Source organism: Rhodamnia argentea, chromosome 2 (genome assembly GCF_020921035.1).
Source record: "Rhodamnia argentea isolate NSW1041297 chromosome 2, ASM2092103v1, whole genome shotgun sequence".
Taxonomy (NCBI): Eukaryota; Viridiplantae; Streptophyta; class Magnoliopsida; order Myrtales; family Myrtaceae; genus Rhodamnia; species Rhodamnia argentea.
Window position 1 is genome coordinate 30,415,022 of NC_063151.1, and position 22,005 is coordinate 30,437,026.

General features: G+C 41.3%; 3 protein-coding genes and 1 long non-coding RNA gene across 5 annotated transcripts; 1 reads left to right on the plus strand and 3 right to left on the minus strand.

The window, feature by feature from the left end:
- Positions 1 to 1,920: 1,920 nt before the first annotated feature.
- On the minus strand, positions 1,921 to 6,146 carry LOC115739128 (LRR receptor-like serine/threonine-protein kinase RGI3). Its single transcript, XM_030672067.2, has 2 exons — positions 2,992 to 6,146; positions 1,921 to 2,884 (listed from the first exon to the last, which is right to left on the minus strand). The coding sequence occupies exons 1-2, from the start codon at positions 5,819 to 5,821 to the stop codon at positions 2,424 to 2,426; spliced, it is 3,291 nt and encodes a 1,096-aa protein (XP_030527927.1). The 5' UTR covers positions 5,822 to 6,146; the 3' UTR covers positions 1,921 to 2,423.
- Positions 6,147 to 8,247: 2,101 nt separating this feature from the next.
- On the plus strand, positions 8,248 to 21,967 carry LOC125313853. The gene is made up of 3 exons (XR_007197531.1): positions 8,248 to 8,258; positions 10,150 to 10,152; positions 21,841 to 21,967. It is a non-coding gene; the product is annotated as an uncharacterized LOC125313853 (long non-coding RNA).
- On the minus strand, positions 10,665 to 12,196 carry LOC115736765 (peroxidase 7-like). The gene is made up of 3 exons (XM_030668603.1): positions 11,951 to 12,196; positions 11,333 to 11,675; positions 10,665 to 11,168 (listed from the first exon to the last, which is right to left on the minus strand). The coding sequence occupies exons 1-3, from the start codon at positions 12,194 to 12,196 to the stop codon at positions 10,765 to 10,767; spliced, it is 993 nt and encodes a 330-aa protein (XP_030524463.1). The 3' UTR covers positions 10,665 to 10,764.
- Positions 16,578 to 20,616, minus strand: LOC115737561. Of its 2 annotated transcripts, none has more exons than XM_048274602.1 (5): positions 20,483 to 20,616; positions 20,183 to 20,449; positions 17,096 to 17,363; positions 16,899 to 17,003; positions 16,578 to 16,809 (listed from the first exon to the last, which is right to left on the minus strand). In XM_048274602.1, exons 2-5 carry the CDS (start codon positions 20,383 to 20,385, stop codon positions 16,699 to 16,701), a joined length of 687 nt encoding a protein of 228 aa, XP_048130559.1. In that variant the 5' UTR covers positions 20,386 to 20,449; positions 20,483 to 20,616; the 3' UTR covers positions 16,578 to 16,698. The 2 variants fall into 2 exon arrangements, with proteins under 2 accessions (XP_048130559.1, XP_048130560.1); XM_048274603.1 differs by having other exon boundaries at positions 20,183 to 20,422; positions 20,494 to 20,581.
- Positions 21,968 to 22,005: the final 38 nt, after the last annotated feature.

Below are 22,005 nucleotides of genomic sequence, written 5' to 3' on the forward strand. Positions count from 1 at the left end.
TTTGAGATAAATTACCCACGTTCGGGACGATAACAGAGGTTTTAGCTTGTCGAACATCGGGAGGATAACTGAGGTTTTAGCTTGTCGGACAGATTCACCGACAGCTACATCAGTGGCCTCAGATCGCGATTCTAGCGGACATGTAAAATGAAGGGCTTGTTCAACTTTGATGGCGTTTGTTGCCCTCAAATTTGGGAAGATCAGAATCTTCAAGCTCTTTCACACAGCAAATGATGTCTCATTGGAATATCAAAACGCCCTATCAATCGGCAAAAATGTCCTCCATGTCCATATTGATAAAGTGGCCCTACCCTAATTGGCACATCCCCGGATTCAGAACGTGTAGGATTTGGACAAGGTTGGATCAAAAGAACAGAGCAAAAAAATTGAGGGTGGGGTTCAATAACATGGGCTTTCAAGAGTCGGGATATGAGGGAGGCAACACGGTGGTCACTCTGGGAATCCTGTCCCATCAGGCCATCCAAAGCCAACGCTAGGTCCAAATTGCAACCAAAATTTTCCAAAATTTTGCTTCTACATGCCGTTGAACAAGAAATGCGTGGTACGGAAATTAAAATGCTCGGGGCAAGAAAAATTGTAAACGAGCTTTATAGATTACTCGAGTGCCTTCTCCTCTCTTCCAGTCCCAGCAGCCTGATTAGGCCGACATCCACAAGTTGAGCAAAGAACGTCGCAAGTGTAGAACCTTACATCACGTCGACTCGACTCCTTTCACGGCTATCCTCACCCACTATAAGCTAAATAACAATTAAAGCCTATAATAATCGTTCTCACACCTTATATACGCAGCACAATAGACTCAATCTCTACAAATTATGAACCATACCTCCAAGTGTTTAAAAGGAATCCCTCGTACGCTTTATCCCCTATCAGGACATATACCTTCACTCTAAGTACAACCACTTCTCTGATCAGCACTCGATTGTTTATAATTTAGCAGGCAAACGATACGTCTCAAGAACGCTCAAAATGCTTCAACTTCTCTTATTTTAAGCACTAGTGATCTCACATAGTTCTGCTTATTGTTTGGTCTCCTTATAGGCCTCCAAATTCAAACGTTAAGCTGTTATGTCCTCCTTTCTACTGGTAAAAAATCCCATGGAGATTCCACCGAAAATCATATATATAACTTCAGTCAATCTGGCCAGTTAGGCGAATTCTCTATATATGGCAGGTTTTGAGCACGGTTGTTCATCAGTTCTCGGATGAAATAAGACTTGACTTTTTGCTGCAACATACTCGAATATCTATGTTTGGTTTAACAATCCGACGGTCACATTAACGTTTGTTATCATCAGCATCGATTGTGGTTGTTTTCCAACCACCGTCTTTGGATCATTGAACCCTACTTCAGTCCCACTCCGACAGACACTAGTGGCATTACAAGATAAGATGGTCCTCTCCTCATTGTAGTCCGTTCTGATGCATGAACGTCAGATAATTTTCGACAAAAATCTCAACTTGACGCTTTCTCAGACTCAGGATAAGTCTGACAAAAAAAAAAAAAACAGAGAGACTTAGGATAAGCAGTCCTGTCTCGCTTTGCCTGAACCGAGTTTTAGTTGCGACTTGATCGAGTTTAAATTGAATAAATCTTGCTTGGCAGTTTGGTGAGGAAAAATACGAGTTCGGATAAGCCGATGCCAATGAAATTTTTCAACAGGAAAGTAGGCTTCCGAAATCCAGTAGGATGGTCCCTGTGGTGTGAGAATCAGGGCATAAGATTTGTGTTGCTGATCTAATAAGTTCAAATGGGCTTTTTCCTTAGGAGTGCTTTTCTCTGCTGGAAAGTCTCTCTCAGACAGCACATGGACACACGAGCTGAGAAGCCTGGGACCATGTGAAACAAGCAAGCCTGGAAAGTTTGCCCAGAGGGGAGAGAGAGAGAGAGAGTGTGTCATTCTCTTTCAGTACGTTCTAAATTACATGATTCCAAAAGTTGCTATCAAAACATAATTTCAAGATTCTGCATTCTCTGCTGTGACCCATCTCCAGGAAAACACAGAAAATGAGAAGAATTTACTTCTCTAGAGATAATTTACTCTGATTCTGTGTTGTTTGTCGGGATAATCACAAGTTCCAACACTGTGCAACCCCATACTTCTGCGACAAATTGTTGGCTGGAATTTGCTCTTCCTTGATAGCATTAAATGCTATTGATGATGATGGACTAAATGTTTTACTCTAAGCAACCAAAAGAACAGACATATGTAACAGTTAACCATTTTAACTGGAAATTCGAAACAAATCAGACTACAACTCTTTCGCACTGTCCTCCTTTCACCTGGTGATCTTCCTAGAGAGATATTCACAAGCATGAAAAACCAATGCCTCGTGCTAGGCTCGATGGTTAAATATCACTGGGTGGAACAGTCATCAGAGAAAGGCTTGAAGGTTAAATATCACGGAATGGAATAGTCATCGGAGAAAGCAAACGAGCAGTTAGATGATCCTTGGGACATTGCGTGCCTCGGCTGAGGTGGAGATGAATAGACGGTTGGCAAACCTTTCGACATGTCGGACTCTGACCTCGTGGACTCCACATGCCGGATTTCCTTTAGCATGGCAACGACATCCTTCATCATCGGGCGGTCGTCCGCTCTAGAACTCACGCAGAGAAATGAGACGGCGAGTGTTTGCAGCATTTCGTGCATTGCCGGGTCAGCTCTCCCTCTAAGCTTCGAGTCAAGGACATCGACTGGATCCCGCTTGCTTGCTAGATGGCCACAGACCCACTGAACCAAGTGCGCACCCCCGGGCAGTGTCGGGTCTAGCGGGTGTCTCCCTGTTAAAACCTCTAGAAGAACCACTCCGAAGCTGTAGACATCGCTCTTCTCTGTTATGCGCAGCATCGATGCATGTTCTGTGACCATGAACAAGAAAACTAATCAGAGAACTCCGTAAAATTAAATTTATGGAAACAAGAAAAGGTTGACAAAGCTAAGTGCATGAATAGCAGTGAATATTTACCAGGAGCCATGTATCCATAGGAACCAGCAAGCTGAGGCTTTTGACTTGGTTTCAACAACCCACCATGATCATCGTCATCAGAATTCATGGTCCTGGCCAGCCCAAAGTCAGCCAAGTATGGTTCAAACCTTGGACCCAGTAACACATTCATGGCCTTCACATCACCATGCAAAATTGCAGGAACACAGTCGTGATGCAAGTAGGCTAAGGCATGAGCCACACCCAGCACAATTTCATATCTAGCCTCCCATTCTGCTCCTCCCTTCCCAACCCCATGGAGCAGAGAGCTCAAGCTCCCATTGGGAAGGTAATCATAGAATAGGAGCTTCATATTCCGGTTTGAGCACCAACCGAGAAGCCTAACAATGTTCTTGTGCCGGATCGAGCCCAGCGTCCGGATCTCCGAGCCGAAAGCTCCTGATTCTTCAGTCGACCACATTTTCTTGACAGCAAGCGTTTCCCCACTTGGGATCATGACCCGGTACACAACTCCAGAGCTTCCGGTACCAATTACATTGGCCGAAGTCAGATTCTTGGCAATGTCATCCACCGACAAATCGAGCTTCTGATACAAAGTGATTTCCCAGGTCTCTTCTTCCTTGAGACCCATGTTGGCCATATGGCCACGGACTAGTAAATAGACCGCCAGTAGCACAAGTACTGTGCTAATGCTGACGAGGATCGACATTGCCAGCTTTGCAGCCGACGTTGCTTGAGTTGCAGACTGATTGCCATCGGCAGGATTCACGAGCCCCCCAGGAATGTAGAGGCCATGGTTACCGGCGAGGTCATCCAAGGGGAGCTTTCTGAAGAATGGGGTGTTGGGCAATTCACCAGAGAAGTCATTGAAGGAGACATTGAGGGAAACGAGGTTTTCAAGGTTACCCAGAATGTTGAGATTTCCTGTGAGCTTGTTGTGTGAGAGGTCAAGGACTCCTAGCCTGTTAAGGCCAGCGAACTGGGGTGGGAGTTTACCAGAGAATTGGTTGCAGCTAAGATTGATAGAGATTTCAAGTGATGAAATTTGGCCTAATTCCTTCGGAATGCCGCCGAAGAAGCCATTCTGTCCGATATCAAGCATCTGAAGCTTACTGCAAGCTAAAATTTCCGCTGGAATTCTCCCAGAGAGTTGGTTCTTGCCCAAGTTGAGCTTTGTTAGTTCGGTTAGCAAACCAATGCTCTGATCAAGTTGGCCTGTAAGCCGGTTAGCTGAGATGTCCAAGACTTGTAAGCTCTTGGGCAGTGAGTACAGCAGTGGCCCAGTGAGGCCATTTGCATGGAGGTCGATGAACTCAAGATTTCCACACCCTGATATTGCTGGAGGAATCTGTCCCACCAGCCTGTTGTTGCTTAAATCAAGGAAATTCAAGCTATTTAGCTTCCCAATATCCGATGGAATAGTACCAGACAGCCTATTATCATTCAACCTCAATCTATACAGGGCCGTGCAGTTTCCTATATCAGGTGGTATGAAACCAGACAGATCATTAGAAAGTAGCAGCAGCTTGGTGAGATTCCTCAGCCCGAATATCTCTTTCGGTAACTGCCCTGAAAGGTGATTGTAAGAAAGATCGAGCAGCTGTAGTCCATCGCACTTGGTGAGACTCTGTGGTATGCTGCCAGTGAGATTATTCTGCCAGGCGAAGAAAAGGGTCAAGCTCTTTAAATTCCCGATTAAGCCAGGAATTTCGCCAGTAATTCCATTGTTGTCCACTTCCAAATGAGTCAGAGCAGTGCAGTTGGTGATTTCGGGAGGTATGGTACCTGATAGCTGGTTAACGCTAAGCTGAAGCTCCTGAAGTTTCAAGAGATTCCCGAAACTCCTCGGAATGCTGCCCGTCAAGAGATTCTCTGAGAAGTCCACAACTGTGAGCTCGATGCAGCTTCCAAGCTCATCAGGAATCGTACCCACCAAGCTGTTCTGCCATAGAAGTAGGCTCTGCAGCTTCTTGAGTTCTCCAATCTGCCTTGGAATTGAGCCAGAGATCGAATTCTGATACAAATATAGATTCTGCAACTCACTGCAGTTTCCTATATCCTCAGGGATGGGGCCTGATATCAGAGTCGTGTAAATAGCCAATGTCTGAATCCTCTTGAGCATTCCTATTGATGAAGGAAGATTCCCAGAAATGCCGGTCTCTGCAAGGCCTAGCATCACCAAGTTGGTGCAGTTCCCAATCTCCCAAGGCAGCTCGCCCTTTAGGTTCTTGTTCCCTCCAGCTCGGAAAACTTGTAACTGTCTCAACGCTCCGACACTCCTCGGAATCTCACTGCTCAGCTGATTATCAAAGAGTGTCAGATACGTCAAGCTCGAGAGGTTCCCGATGTTGGCAGGAATCTCGCCTTCTAGAGAATTTGAATTCAGCCATAAGCTCTCGAGTTTGCTAAGCCTGCATATCTCTATCGGGATTGTGCCGGAGAGCGAGTTTTCGCTGAGGTCGATCGAGCGGAGCTCCTGGTAGTCCCCGAATTCCTTAGGGATTGGGCCTGTGAGATTGGTCGAAGAAAGCACAAGGGTCTTCAGGGACTTGAGGGCCTGGAAGCTTGAAGGCAATGAGCCTTGCAAGTCCAATGACTTCAAGCTCACTTCGGTGACTTGGCCGTTCGAGTCGCAATGAATCCCGAACCACTGGCACGGAGTTGGGTCCGAAGGACTCCATGAGATTAAAGCATCTGTGGAGCTGTTGAGGCCATTTTTCCATGCTAGAAGAGCTTGGCCCTGCACATCAATGGAGGATACACAAGAGAAACATACTGAGACTATTGACAGGAACAAGGTGAAGGAGAAGATGTTGGAAGAGAGGAGGAGATTCCCTAAGGTTGCAGGCATTGCTGAGGGAACAGAACAGGGGATGATCTGTTTTGGGATTGTAGAGGGTGGAACCCCATGTTTTGTTATAGCAAGAACAGCAGATCCAGATCAAGAGCAATCTGTTTTTTCCTTTTAAAAAAAAAATTAATTTGGATAGTATTATTGAAAGTGGCATATTTGTGAATTAACCGAAGGTTGATGCGGATGGGTTTTTTTTGGGGGTGGGTTTTGTTTTCTGATGCTGATTTTGTTGCTTCTTGATTTGCATCTTTCTGCTGCCCAAGAAAAGTTCTGAATCTGTTTTATCCACATGATTTGCCAAGTTTCTCACCATCTTATGCAGCATGATTAACCTAGTTTCAATTTGGTAATAACTGTCCCGATTAGTTGCTTAATCCCTTTTTCTGGTTACCCGTTTCAATCCCTCTCATAAATAAAAGATCCCCAAAACTCTTTTGCCTTAATTCCCAAGACTGAAGTGTGGTTGGATTTCCTGGTTGTGCTGATCAAGATGGGTTGTCGGATATGTGTGGAACCCTCCCTCGATAGGAATACATCAGTGATTTAAAGTAGACAAGAGACAAACCCTTTTGGCATATTTCAATCCTTTTTTTTTTTCAGCTGAACCTAGCCCCATCAGTGGTCTATCTATTGTGTACAGCTTCAGAAATGGTGAGTTGGCCATGTGTTTGTTCCCGAGCAGATTTTCGCTTACTTTAACAGCAAAACTTTTTCGTCTCAAATACGAAATTCGATTGACGTTGAGGGATTGAAAGGAAGGAAATAACATGGGTCATAGTTCAATTGCAGTTAACTTTATGAAAAGTCAACTGGGTCGTTTTTACTAGGACAACATCAAAGGTCTGAAAGTACTTCTATCCATGAAAGGAGATTTTCCTATAGTTTTCAGAGATATGGGTTGAACCCATGTACTTTTCACCTTTTCTTTGGCAAAAGTCCTGGTTTTCTTAGAAAGTGCTGCACTGCATGTGGAATCTAATGGAGTAATGAACTGCACATGCAAGAAAAGAATAACTCTGTACTCCTAATTAATATGCATAATTCATCTTTAATTGGCTGCAGATCTGGTGATGCTGTCGGGTGGCTTTTTGTGCTTAAAACAAAGTTAAAGAGGAAGCTGGGGAAGGTATACTGGCATTGAGTGGAAGAGACAACATCAGACCATTTTGAAATTTTCAATTGATGAATCCATACTTGTTTTTTTGCTACCTTAACACATGACCTTCACAGCAACATAACATAATGTACTTAAAAATGATGGGATCGGTCTCGTGCCATCGCGATTAGCATTGCGAGGTCACGGGCTCGATCTGGCAATATTTTTAAGCTCGCCCTGTTTCTCTTCTTTTAGTCTAATGGAGGGAGAGTAAGGAGAAATCGCTTTGGCAGCAATGATGCGGTGTAAAGAAAGTGATTAGCCATCCAATGTAGGCCATCTTTAGTAATGTATGTCATGATTCTCACTATACTTCACTACGTGATCTACAGATACGAAAATCTCGACTCGATTTACCTCTGGTTAGTGGGTACGTGTGCATCAATTCTGTCGCTTTACTGAAATCGATCTGCTTATACGTAAGGAAATCAACGGGACTCAATCCACTATTTTTTGACTGATTATGACCAACAAAAACAAGTAGTCATTGCACAGCTGTTTGGCCAGTTAGGTTTGATGGGTACTTGACAACGAATCCTCCTGTAAAATGCAAGTACTCGTCCTATTCTATAACAGGATTTTATGGTGAGAGTGATAGGAAAAGAAGGGTAAAAAAGTAGCTTTCGCAGAGAGAGAGAGAGAGAGAGAGAGAGTTCATAAACTAGAGCCACAGAAATGAAAGAACAAAAGAAGAGACAGTGACTTCAGCTAAATGCAGAAGAAAAAGATGCGTACTCCCTAATCAAAACTAACCCTTTTAGGGGTCATTTCCTTTTGCCTTTTCCTCTGGTGAAAAGCATCATTATCTTCAAAATAAAGTTAATTTTTGTAAGGTATCAGGATTCCATGGCCCATGCAAGGTCATGCGGGTTGTCATTCTTTACTTACCTAAGCCTTCAAGCAGTTAATTTCAATGCCTTAGGATTAGCCTTACCTGAAAAAGAAGAAGAAGAAGAAAGAATACCGGAATCCCGAAAAAACGAAAAAGAGACTTGTTGTGATAGTGTACAGATATTGCAAGACCCAAGCTTAGTCCTATAAATCAGAGTCATATAATCTTATGGGACAGTAGACCCATGCGGACTCGGCTTTATCGCGCCTAATTCTCATTGGTTAATTTAGACGGCGTTGATATGAAGCATAGATAGTGAAAGTGTAAAACTGCATGACTCTCTGGGGTTAGCAAGCATTCTTTATCCTACAAGTTTGCCCCAATGGCAACATTCCTGCACTAAATTACCAAATCCCTGCACTGTTTTCAATTCCTCACACCCTAAAGTGTGAACCTATAGTCACTTCTTATGAAAGCAAGGCTCATAATATACAAAAGAACTGCTGGATGTCTTCTTCTTTGTCCCCTTCTGTAAGCAATATAATAGCCGCAGTGGTAAGAACATGATCCATCATAAACAAAAGCAAGACATAGAATAGCATTCTCTGCATCAGTGATGTTCCACGCATTATTCATCACAGCTCCTACGGAGTCGAACAAAAGATACGAAAAGTGTGAATGGATCTAATCTCGGATCGGGTTTGGGTCTCTAGATCACAGATCTAATCACATGAATATGATCCGGACCTGCATGGTATTCAAAGCTTCGGAAAGAAAAAGAGAAGCGTGGTAGATGATTGGATGAGAATCAGACCGCTGTCCAGAAGCAACTTTCAAAAGGATTGGAAAATTGCGATGGAAAGGGTACATGACATGACATGACTTTGCTTTTAGTGCTTCATGGTTCACTGTGCAAGAAAATGAATTCGCACCCGAGAAATATACGCAAACGGTGGGTGTGCGTCCAGAAGAGCTCAAAAGAATGATGCCCCTGTGTCATTCTCAGACAAATTCACAAGTTTGCCTACTCAACAACTCGCATTCCCATTAGTGCCAGTGAGAGGTTATTGGATTGCCCTGTTTTGGGCAAGGAAGTCTCGCGAATTTCCTTCCACTGCTCTCTCTCCTCTCTCTTGACAAGACAAGCAAATGATTAAAATCAAAAAAATTAAAAAAAAATCCTAAAATTCCGAAAAATAAAATAAAATATTATGTTGCCAGCCGACCGGTGTCCACGTCGGCGTCGGCTGGCCAAATTCGCCGGATGGATTGAATTGGCACAATTATAAAAGGTTTAGGACTCCATCGGTAAAAAAAAAGTTTAGGACTAAATTAGCACAATGGCAATAGGTTTAAGACTTTTTTGGTAATTTTCCGAGGAAGCCACAAAAGGTGACTTTACTGATGAGAGGCAATTCAACCAAGGTATGTAAGATTCAAACAAACAAAAGGGAACCTAAGAGGAACCGTGAGCTCTCAACACCAATTAATTGATGTTTCGAGAAAATAAATATATCATAATCGTTGTGTTTTCTTTTTTTCGTTAAATTGTGCAAAGTGTGAGTTGTTTCATCTTTAAATTATCTTCACTCGATTGGTATCAAATCAATTTCAAAGAGTGTCGATCAAATTATTCTCGACACATATGAGACGTGGATAATCCATTAAAGCGTGCAAGGTAAAAGGGCTCGTAAACAATCAATACCCTTTTGGACAATATTGAGATACACGTGTGAGTTATGTTATAGAAGTCATACATTAAAGAATTGGCATTGGGTTGAGCAGTTAATATATACTAATCGACTCATAACTTATTATTGACTTAAGCTTTTAACTAAAAGAATATTTAATTGGGTATGTTGACGGGTTCAGACTTGAGCTCTTTTTTTACGATCTTAACAAAGGTATCAGATTTTTACTGCTATCTACTTAGCGACAAAATACTACAAGTTGACACTAGCGAGAGTGAGAGGGAGAGAGAGCGCGCGAAAGGGGGGGCTACATTTAAGACGGTAGAATGGTCCACCATGGACGCAGCACATTATGCATCAACATCAAGCTTTTGAGCTTCGGTTGGAGGTAATAGTTTGGGGCACACGTGCTACGGAAGTGGGACAAGCATAGATCATCACTAACTTAGCATCTCATCTTAATCCTGCACCCTCCAATAATGCACTCTGACACCATCCAGATCTGGACCGGGATTAAACTAAAGTTAAGAGACTAAAAATCCCCATCAAGTTAGTGATGGCGGGTGAAGCAGAATCCAGATAAGATTTCTGGGAGTGGGCCTTAACCTCCCGCCCCCGAGCGTGTTTCATCGCCGATGGGTGAAAGAAAGTTGCCGGCTGAGAGTCCGTATGAAATGAGTGGAGGCTTTGCATTGAGCTGGGCTTGTGTCGATGACTTCCGCCGCCTCCGTCGCTTTGAAATGAGCGGCGGCGGCGGCGGCATGATTATTGTCCATCTTATGTTGTCCGGTTCACTGCCCGGATCAAACTCTTTCTTGAATTTTCCAAATAACTGGAGTTTTTATCACCCTTGATTCTGTTAGCAAGGTAGATCAGTTTATTAATCGTCAATTTTTCAAATCATTCCAAATCGAGCCATTGAATTTTGGAAGTTTCTGATCAATTTATTGTGTGGTCCATGCACTGATTTCGATCGCGACCTATGTTTATCCTTGCATCAACATCAATGGGACGGATACTTGGGTAGATTATCGAGTAAAATCAGGAGTCTAATGACGTCGTTGTCATGTTTGGGTTTGACAAAAAATTTTAATGACATGATGAACAATCATCAATTTGCCTTTGATATTCATAACCCAAGCCGAATTTTATGCTCTTTAATTCTTCTCAAGCAACAGTCGTAAAGGAAAAAATATCGGCGCTTTCGAGGGGGGGAAAGACAAAAGAGAACAGACAAATTCGAATAGACCGGGAAAAATAATCAGTAGCGATTGACGGCGTTGCAGTTGGTGCGGACCTCGCCTTCGCCGCCGGTGAGCACCTGGACGTTGCCGAGCTTGGCCATGGAGACGGCGAACTGGTAGTCGAAGACTTGGGGCTGGGTGGCGAGCGCCGCCACGAGCGGCCCGGTCCGGGAGTCGGAGTAGAGGTACTGGTCGGTGGAGAGGAGGCCCATCTTCCTCTGCAGGTTCTTGTAGTACACGTTGTCGAAGGTTCTCGGCGTCGTCCCGTCGAGGTCCGCGTACTCCGACGCCCACCGGCACTTCCGCTTCAGGTAGTTCGCGTACTGCGGGTTGAGGCTCGGGTCGGGCTTTCCGGTGGAGTTGTAGTTGTAGAGCCGCGGTTGGACGGGCCCGCAGGTGCTTCGCCCTATCGTGTGCGCGCCTGCACCAGGATCGGAGCAGTACTTTTGACTTTTGTTATGAAATGTCAAAAATAGGAAAAATGGAAAAAAATAAAAACAAAAACAAAAAATTTATTTTTCATTTATTTGTGAAATTAAATTCATCTTATTTTGTGAAAAGAAATTAAAAAAAAAATAAATTCACCTGAGAGAACAACCAAGTCAAGGACATTCAATCCTTGGGATTGGAAGAGCTCAAGGAGAGACGTGATGTTCTCGTGGCCATTCGGTACCTTGTTGGCCTCCTTGGCCAGGGAGACTCTCCCGTCCTTGCGCCCGTACGGCACCATCCAGAACGGCCCGCCGGCAGACACGGTGGCGTCCCTCGCGGCCGCAGTCAGGATGTCGGCGCACGACGCCGTCTTCGGGCAGCTCTTCTCGAGCTCCGCCTTTATGTCGTCGATTATCTCAAACCCCCTGAGAGTCTTGCTCACCTCGGCGCTCCTCTCGCTCCCCATGTGATTCAATAGTATCGATGCGTCGCATCCCTGCACATCCAATCACGAAAATCACTCTTATTACTTGAAATTATTAGTGAATAAAAAATGTTTTCATCATAGATGACGGTTTGTATCTAAATATTTTTGTAGACGAGCGAAAATAATTTTTCTTCTATTATTTTTGTAAACGATACTAGCGGTTATTTTTAAATAAATATTTTTCAAATCATTCATTATTTTTGCGGAGCAAACGGAACCTTTGCTTTTCTTAGCGATGGTATTTATGCTGACCAAAATAAACTGCTGTCGGACAAGCTACGTACCCTGACGGCGCAGTCGTGGAAATGCAACCTCATTAGGGCAGATGCCAAAGTATAGTCCTTCTTAACCCATTCCTTCACTTTCCTGCTTACGACCGCCTCGAACTGGGGGCAATGTCGCTGGTAGTACACGAACGACAGCCCGTACTCCTCTATCGGCACCGGCCCGAACCGCCCTCCCGCTCGGCCGGTGGCTGAGACCAAATGAAGGGCGACAAGAAACAGCACGGACGATACGAAAGCTTTCATGGTTCGACACGATCAACGGCCGTACAACTTATGTGCGAGTCGAACCGTGCAGTGAGAGATCGATCGATCGATGTCCGATGTTGCAAGCGCTGCCTGAGTCGGGGAATTTATATACGATCGGTATGTTTGGGGGGAGGTATCAAAGTACGTGACATCCACTCTGGGCGGTGTTGGTGTTGCTACGACATGCCGGCACGTAGAGGTTTGGACATGAACTGGTTTTCTCTTTTATCTATGTATGAAATTAGTTTATTTATTGATTTACTGGTCAGAGGAATAAATAATTAAATCATTATAAGAATGAAAGCTTAATTCAGGACCAACAATGTTGAGGATCTCGACATTGACAAATGGTGTTTCTTCCGATGAAAATAAAAATAAAATCTGATGGTGTTCCAGCAAGGTGATGCTATGGCAATTTGTGCACTCCCCCTTTCTTTTTCTTTTTCTTTTTTTTATGGTCGAAAAGATTTCATTCGTATATCGGATAAATACTTGAGAGTTACGTTTTTCAAGCCTAACAAATTTCAAATAACTACAAAACAAAGCGAAAAAGTCAGGAAGCAAATAACCAAACATGGTCTTGCAGCTAGAAACACAGATTCAATGATGAGTACGCGTCAAGATCACCCACTCCATTCGCAACAGCTTGCGACACGTGTCTAGGTTCTACGTCCTCACCACCGTCGTTGTGCAGAAAGTATCAAAATCAATATGTTGAAAGAATACCGATCAAATACCTATAGAGGAACTCTCAGATTTATATTTCAATCTAGTGCGGAATAGTGAAACCCTTAAAACTCGACCTGAATCTAAAATCGAGAAAGGATAGAGGCTTAATCTCGAAAAGGCGGTGGAGGCACGTCACGAACATCCTCCTCGATGATTATTGATAGGACAAATGATCAAACCGATCTCGATATGGTCATGCGCACATCTCGTATTAACATGACTAAGGCCGTTTTCCGTTTTGTTTACGTGCAAGGCTCGGGCTTACATGCGATTAAAAATGTAAAACCAACATTAACCTGAAAATACAACTACCTCCGTTGGGACACTACCCAAGTTAGTCGTGAGTTAGTGCAACTTTTGAGGGTATTGGCAATTTAGTGCTGCCCAAGTTTGTCAAAAGTGAGTGCAACTTTTGAGGGTATTAGCAATCTAGTGCCGCCCATAGTTTGTCAAAAGTTAGTGCAACTTCTAATGGCATTGGTGCCTAACAATAACATCATAATCTATCCGAAGTGGTTTTGTCCGCATATTTTTTCGTGTGAGGGCCGGCTTACACACCATATGAGAGCGTTGGCACTTCGATATCATTGCTTCTCACATCTATTATGTTTCTGAATTTTCAGGCGTCAACAAAACTTGAAGACGTTCTTTGCAAACTGAACGTTATTCTACGTGAATTTGAGAGGATGTTAGCGGATATTACTAGAAATAATAATACATATGTATAATAAAATATGATATTTTGTAATTTCCTAGGATAACTAGCGTCCTTGTTATATTATATCCTCTCTTTCTTGATAGGGATTATTCGGATATGAATACCCTTTGATCGTAACATGTTAGATTATCAAGAAATAAAATAATCCTTTCGGTCCTAGCCATGTCGATCTTCATCTCCATCTTTCTTGAATGGATTAACATTGTGCGTATCTACGTATTTTTGTGCAAGCCGATGATGTCATGCTTTCGAATTTAGTGCTCTCATGACCTCGTATTTGCAGCAACAACCCAAAAAAAAAAAGTTTGGAAAAAAAAAAGGGCAAATCTCGTCCCAAGTCAACACAAGAGCAAATCCGTCACTTCGGCCATTTGTTGGCAACTTGGGCACGCACGTGCAAAAGATGTCGGCCAGTAATCCCCAGGTTGTCCCCCAGTAATGCAGTCGCTTAAGCCTGATTAAAGACTGAGATTTTGTTGATGCGACCATCCACACGAGCGGATTAATCCCCCGTTTCCGCAACATCACCGGTCACTTTTTGGCCCTCTCTCCGAAATGACTCGTGTCCCCTCCTCTCAAGTCCCAATCTTACCTTCTGCAATTATATGTGCCTCAATCATTTTGATTAGGTATTGTCTGATTTTGCCTCAGCAAGTTGATGCTGGCTCATCCTCTCTTTTTTTTTTTTTTTTCAAGAAAAACCAAGTTTTGACGTGTCGTACTCCCGACGGCATAAGTTCCGAAAATAATATCGACCCGACTTCCGTGGATGCTTTTTCCATCACAAAAGAACTGAGCCTCGAATCTTTTCTTATCGAAAGAGAGCGGCCCATGATCGGAGAGAAGCGGCTGAGAGTAGAAAGCGATTAACTATCGAGCATCAACCACACCCATCTTTCTTTCTATTTTGTTCAATTTTGAGAAAATTACCTAATCAATACTAAATCTATTGTGCGGATGTCAATTAAGTTCTAAACATTAGGAAAGTTCTAACCTTTGAGTTCTAACTCCAATGTAGATCCTATTGATTTTATGTCAGGAATCGATGATGTGGCGGTTCACCCATTACAGCCCATCTCATGTGCACATTGTACCCAAAAAAAGACGTGTTTTGTGGCTCCTTTTTGGTTGGTGGTGGGCAAGCCAAAATGACTTTGCTTCACCATAGTTGAACGTTATTTTGGCTTTTGCATTCTTGCCTTATCTTCTCGACCCTTCTTTTGAATTAATCTATAGCTCTTCTCCCTTTTTCATGCATGCTTTCCCTTATTATAACGTCTTAAAATCAAGTCTTATCATGAAGGCCCTGTTTGGTAGCACTTTCGTTTCTTTGATTTCTGTTCTTTTGTTTCCAAGAATCGAAAAAGAACACGTAAATCTATCTAGCAACGTCAATTAATTTTATGTTCTCGAGAATAGAGTAATGATAAGAGAACGGATTTGAAACAGAAATAAGAATTATTACCAAACAAGTTCTAATGCTAACCTTGTTTTCGAGACAAAAGAATTCTCTGGTCAATGTGAAATTAGGGGTCCAAATCCAAAAGCAGTCCCAGCGTCACTTTCCTCATCGTTCCTTGAATTCGGGGTTCCCGGATTCCAACATCAGCTTTCTCATGATTGCTGCGATATAAGATTGGATTAGACTGGATGATGGAAGGCTTTTTGGGACTTGGTTCTGAGGACGAATTTCCCTCCACTAAAGGAGAAAGGCGACGAGTCTCGTCAATCATGAGAGTCAAAATTACGTGCACTGAACTTTGCCGTCTTGCTTGCGCATTTTTGTTGTTTAATTGTAACCCACGTAGATAGCCACGATTGCGTTAGCTGGTCCCAGTCAACCCGCACCGATTTGAATGAATGGCGATGGTAAAATTCATTCGTAGCTAAGTACTTTTTGTATGCGCAGAAGTTGCTGGTAATTGCGACCTGCGTGTATTTAGTTTTTGGAAATTTCTACTTTCTATTTTTGTCGAGACACGCATGGTATATTAAACAATTTAAAATAGGAAGTGGCAATGCAAAACGAACAATAAGCATTGCTTCCTCACAAAACCGATTCAATCGGGACTAATCGAGCTGAAATATAGGATGCTTTAATTCCACTTAACATTTCATGGTAAAGAAAAATATTTCTCGTGAAATTATTTTTCAGGAAAATAGTTGGTTTTCATTCTTTGGGGATTCAAGGAACGTGATTTCCTTCTTACCATAATGGAAAGTCATTATCCTCCTATCTAAGCTTGTTGTTTGAAGTCCATATACAACGGTCTTCATAAGTCGATTAATTTTTCGTCTTCCAAACACCGAAAAATTGAAAAATAATCTCGCGAAAACAATTTTCCTTCAAACAAACTAATCCTTAGATTTTCCTTATTATGGGGTTGAACATCTTAATTATCTTAGAATTATGGACACTAGTATTTGGGATACTTAAGAGTCGTGAATTTGTTAATTAAAATGAGTTTTTTTTTTTTCAGTGCCGCTGGAAACTTCGGAGTAGTTTTGATATTTGTCCAGGCATTGTTAATCTTTTCCGGATAACATAACTAATTTTAGTAGAGAATTCACGTGACATGATTGGTGGCTTACAAGTTATAAGCCGAAAGAAGCAGCGTCGAAGAAATCAACAGCGTCAGAACGACATACCCGGCCCAGCCATTGTAGACAGGGTACCAGCTTTTTGAAATATTGAAGACGAAGTGATTTTGTTTGAAAAAGCAAGTCATCTTAAGACGTGATTCTTGGACGGGAGAAGACCGACATGGGTTGATGGGTCCGATCAAATTGCCAGCCAGCCATCATCAACCAAGCCGAATCATCAATACTTTGCAGAGTTGTTAACGATGACCATCATCATGCAATGAAGAACTGCATAATGTGCTATAGAGAGAGAGAGAGAGAGAGAGAGAGAGAGAGAGAGGAATCTCCTTCCATGGAAGCTCTTTGTCCAAATCCTTGCCTTTCAGCTAAAAACCAAAGTCATTTGGGTCCTGGAGCTATATCAGACAACAACCGGACAAATGTAACAGACAAAGCTACTTCAGCTCACTCATCGACCAAAACATCTCATTACTGATGAAGCAAGTGTCGATGAGAGAAATTTCATCCCTGCAGACCCACCTGGGAAGTATGAAATGACATAGTAGACCAGGGCAAGAACCTACAAGCAATTCACATGTGTCAGCTAAATTTTCATTTGAAATCTTCACATAAAGGAATGTAGATGCATGTGACTTGCGAATGCCATACCTGCAATATGGAGAAGACCACAGAAAGGAAATAACTGTGAAGCACCATCGAGACATATATGGTACCAACCATGGTGCCAACAAATCCCACGGTGAAAGGAAGCCTCTGCATGATCAGTAAAAAAAGAACAATGAGACTCAGAAGAGTCACATTGATTACGAAAGGAAGAAAATGCACCAAAATGCCAGAGTGAATACTTCTTTCGACGACATGTGAGAAAGTTGATTCATTGGACCCCTGAGAGCAAAAAAGGATCCAATGATAAAGCAACACCCGAGCGTGAAGCATATGGCAAATTTCTGAGGCATCAACACCATGACTGGGAGGAACATTGTAAAAGCAATCACAATGAAGAAGACACCACTAGCCAGAAATAAACCAAAATACATGAGAGCCTTCCCTGAAGGCACTGTACTGGCAGCAGATTGGAAGTTCCCAGGTAAATCCCTTACACCTTTTGAAACCCTGAACAAATGTCAAGGAAATATATAAACAAAAAACCAATCAGAAACAGTAGTAGCTCACATGACCATACAAGCATATAAAGGTAAAGTAGACGTTCATTGCTTCTGATTTTTGTTAAAGTACCAATTTTTGCGATTTGGACGGAATTACAATTTGCTTTGATTAAAATCCGAAAATAGTGCCACAACAAGAACAGGAAGAATCAGTTGACTTAATCAAGATTTGTCTCCAGTCGTGATTCAGCGCAGTTCTCAAAAAACCCTCAATTCATAGATGCATAATCCAATTTCTACAGTCTGTCCAGATGAGACTCAAGTCTATCCAAAACGTGATTCTAGATTGGGCTCTATAACTATAAGTGACACGTTACTCTTCCTTTTATTTATCATTATTTTGCGTGTATACAATCTACGAGGACGAATTCGTTAGGTCGAATAATTGAATAGCATAGGTAGAAATATCAATATTTCATTGATTTAATGTAAAAGTTCATACCATTTTTTATTTCTATTTATTTATATATATTTTTTCTAATTATTTTTCATTTTTTGTTTCCATATCTATATAAAATTTATATAAGCTTCTTTTTATTATTATTATTATTTTTCTTATTAAATAAAATAGAAATAGAAAATATTCATTGGGGTAGGTATTATATAAATCAAATGGGCCAAGCAGGAATTTTTTAGGAAAAAGATCTTTTAGATCTCTTTCCTTTTTTTTTTTAACAATTCCCTAAATCGGAATATCATAATCTTTTTTCCTATTCCTGTAGATCGTATATACCTTATTTGTCTATTTTTATCTTGCCTAAGTTTATAAAAAATTTCAATTCAATGGTTCAACCAATTGCGCCTGATCTGATTGGGGAGATTCTCTGCTTCCTCTTCTTCTCTTTATATTAGCATCTGGAAAAATGAAAATGGAAATATTGACTTCTGATTCTTCATAATTCAGCTTGCAAAATTGAATACTGTATGAGAAATTATTTTACAGATTCTCCAAATAAGTACCTACTGGCCATTGAACTTCACGTTCTTCCTAAGCTACATTAGAACTCAATTCCGAATCTTATAATCATGATTTGAATTGATTCATGACTTGAAAAGATGAGGGAGAATATTATGTAACATTACTCAAGTAATACCTTCTTGTGACTGAGTTATGCTCTTTTTAGTTAACATTACAACTTAACACCGATTCTTGTGATATTCGATTATCAGACATAGATGCAAATAAACTTTTCATTCCGAAAACGAGTTAATTTGACAATTACAGGGAAGTAGCTTCAGGAGGATCTTCTATGAGGGAAAATTCATAATGCAATCAAGTTAGCAAAAATGCAACATTGCTTTAGAACATGGTTAATCATTAAAAGACGCAGAATATTCTAAGAGAGAATTGACAGAGTCCTCCTTAATTCCAGAGCAACACAATTGATAGAAGGAGGAAAATAAAACAGATGAACCTCCAAAATCGTAATCTAGTTGCTTGGTCAAACAAGGAAGGCACAACTTGCAAAAAATCGCTATGAAGTCAATGTACACAGCTACCTACTGAATCATATCAAAAGAAACATAACAAACTTACAGAAACATCACGCGAATAGAAGACGAGTAAAGCATATAAAAAATATTATATTAAAAAACACTTCTTCATTCAGAAAGAGCAGTACTGCTAATAAGAATGCTAGTTCAAGAAATCCACAAAGACAATTTTCTGATGGACAATATCCTCGCTTTCTAAGTCTCACAACAAACAAAAGAACAGGGGATCACAGCCAAAAACCATTGATAGTCGAGTACCAGGGTCAATATACCAAAAGCCCATTTTGGATATCTCTCTTGAAAGAAATTGCTAAATGAAACAAAATATGGTTCTCATTATTCACTATGCTATTTGAATGAAGCTCTTACATCCCCAGACTAACAGTAAGATAAACGTGAATCAATTCTTCGATTCCCTAATAAGATTGTCCTTCCTACTTCCAGTTACACAAGCACATAAGAGAAAGGAGGCTGCACATGGTAACATTCTAATAGTGCAGCTAAATCAAGGAGAGCATTAAAGAAACATTTGTAACAGATCAGAGTTTTCCAGATAAACAATGGATTTGAGACAGATAAATCGGGACTGCTTCTAAAGACAAGCAGCAGCACTGATCAGGACTTTCCTACCTTGGATTAGACTAGCATTGAACATTTTCCTGGATGCAATCCAGCTGGATACATCATTTACCATGTGTGAAATTGTCCGATGAGGCGATTTCGCTAAGCTCTTGTTTGCTATTACACACATAATTTAGACTGACAAGCAAGATCCTAGGCACGAATACACTCCAAACGCTTCCCCAGCTATATCTATGGTCAAGAACCTACGAAGTATTAACAGAGGAATGAATTCCTTCTGAGAAACAGAAACCAAAAGAAATCGTCTTCGCTAAACCAACAACAACCAGTCGAAGTTAGCATGCCTTAGCTTAATTGCCACGTCTCAAACGTTTGAGTCGAGCCAAGCAGAAATGACAAATGACAATAACGATCGAAGAACAGTATCCGTAGCCACAGGTTCGCTGTAAAACAACACCGGGACGCGAACGCACATACAAGAAACATCTACAAGAATCCATCATCAACAGCCACGGCTCGACATGTTTTCGCCCCGAAACAAGCCGGTCAAGCCTCAAATTCTACCAGATCTACAGAAAAAATCACGCTAGTCACCTAAATCCAAACCATTTGGACTCATATACACACGAATCACAGAGAGAGAGAAGAGAGAGAGAGAGAGAGAGAGAGAGAGAGAGAGAGAGAGCTTACACGTTCAAGGTGCCGCTGACAGTGTCGTTGGCAGACCTGACAGCGGATTCGATATCGAAGCCGATGCCGAAACCGACCTCGTCGTCGGGCTCTCTGGAGGCGGCGTACGAGTTCCAATCGGCCAGCAGAGAGGACGAGGGTTTCTGCGGATCGTCGCCGCTGCCGCCGTCCGGCGAGAACCACGATTGCGCCATTTTCTGCATCTTCGCTTCCCTTTCTCGGGAAAGCAAACGAGATTCTCTAGCCTCAAGTCAACCGAACGGAGTTTGCAGGATTTGGAGCAGGAAAAGATCAAATCCTCGAAACCCTACTTCGTGGATCGAAGGCTGGGGATGAAGTTGGTCGCTCGCAGCACAGTCCCGGAAAGCTTAGAAGTTAAGGATCAGCGTTAGAAGTTGGGACTATGATTTGCATTAGGCGTAAGGAATATTTTATTTACAGGCACGTGAAGAAGAAAGAAAAATCGTGTACTACAAAAAAATCAGCAATTTGGTAATATATTCCAATATTTTTATTAACAGTGAAAATATTTTTCGATAATCCATTTTCCGCGTAATGAACTTATGATATTTATAAAAATGCTTTTTAACTTGATAATTTTTCATGAAATAAATGAAGTCAATCTGCTAATATCCCGGAATTTTGCATTCATGGATCCCTTGTTTTTTGGTGATTATATTTGTAGTTTTCTTTTTAAAGTTGACAACTCTCCATATGCGAGGTATTAGTTCGATAAGTTTTGAACTTGGTTAATTCATTCCCAAATCTTTTAATTGTATTAGTAGTTTTAAATCTTTTGACAACAACCTCCACCTTCATTTGCTGCAACGAGAGCTCGCCAGATTTTGGCAAGCGCTTCTCGACCCTCCCCCAAGGGCTGGCAAGTGACATCGTGTGTTAAAAGAAAAAAATAATAAAAATTAAGAAAATTTAAAGAATATGCAAAAATAATCAGCGATTTTCGGCATAAATAACAAGATTATAAAAGTATTTATAATAAATTGTAGGTAAATTATAACTCAATTCATTAATTTTTCTTATATATTTACGAGGATATCAAGTAGAATATATTACTCCTTCTATTTAATATTACAAAGATAGTAGTATTCATCTCAAAATTAAAACAAAAATTTTGAAGAAAAAATAAATAAATAACAATTTAGTTATCGGGCTAAATAACTAGTAAGAAATTACAATCTTAGCCTTGTTTGAAAATTTGTTGCTTCTTCAATAAGATAAGCAAAGAGCGTGCATTGCAATGGACAATCGCGACTAGGAACAGAAGCTTTTGTACTAAAGTAAGCACCATACACAAATTTTGACACTTTTGATATTTTTTTGTCCAATCTTAACCTTATCAGAAAAGTTTATTGCTTCTTCAATAAGATAAGCAAAGCGCGTGCACTGTGGTTGATTATCGTGACTAGGAATGGAAACTACAACTATTGTAATATCTACAACCAAATGAGAAACTGACTGCTTCGCGAGGAACATATGAGACAAGAATAAATTACATGGTATAAGCAACCTAACCTAGATGTCTGTCTTTGCCCAATTCCACTTACTGAAAATCAAACTAGATTGGTAAAAGATTGCACAAAAAATTAAGGGGGGAAAAAGCAAGTCAGGCTTCATTGCTAATGCACGCACATGTCAAGAAAGCAAGAAAGGGAGGGTGAAAAACAGAGAGCCGTCCTGTGTCTTGACAAGAGCAGATCATGTTCAAGTGAGACCAACGTGAATAGTAGTCTTCTTGAGGATGTCTGAGCATTCTAACACATTTCTAACTTGAATGAACACAGGAGGAGGAAATTGCAAGGATA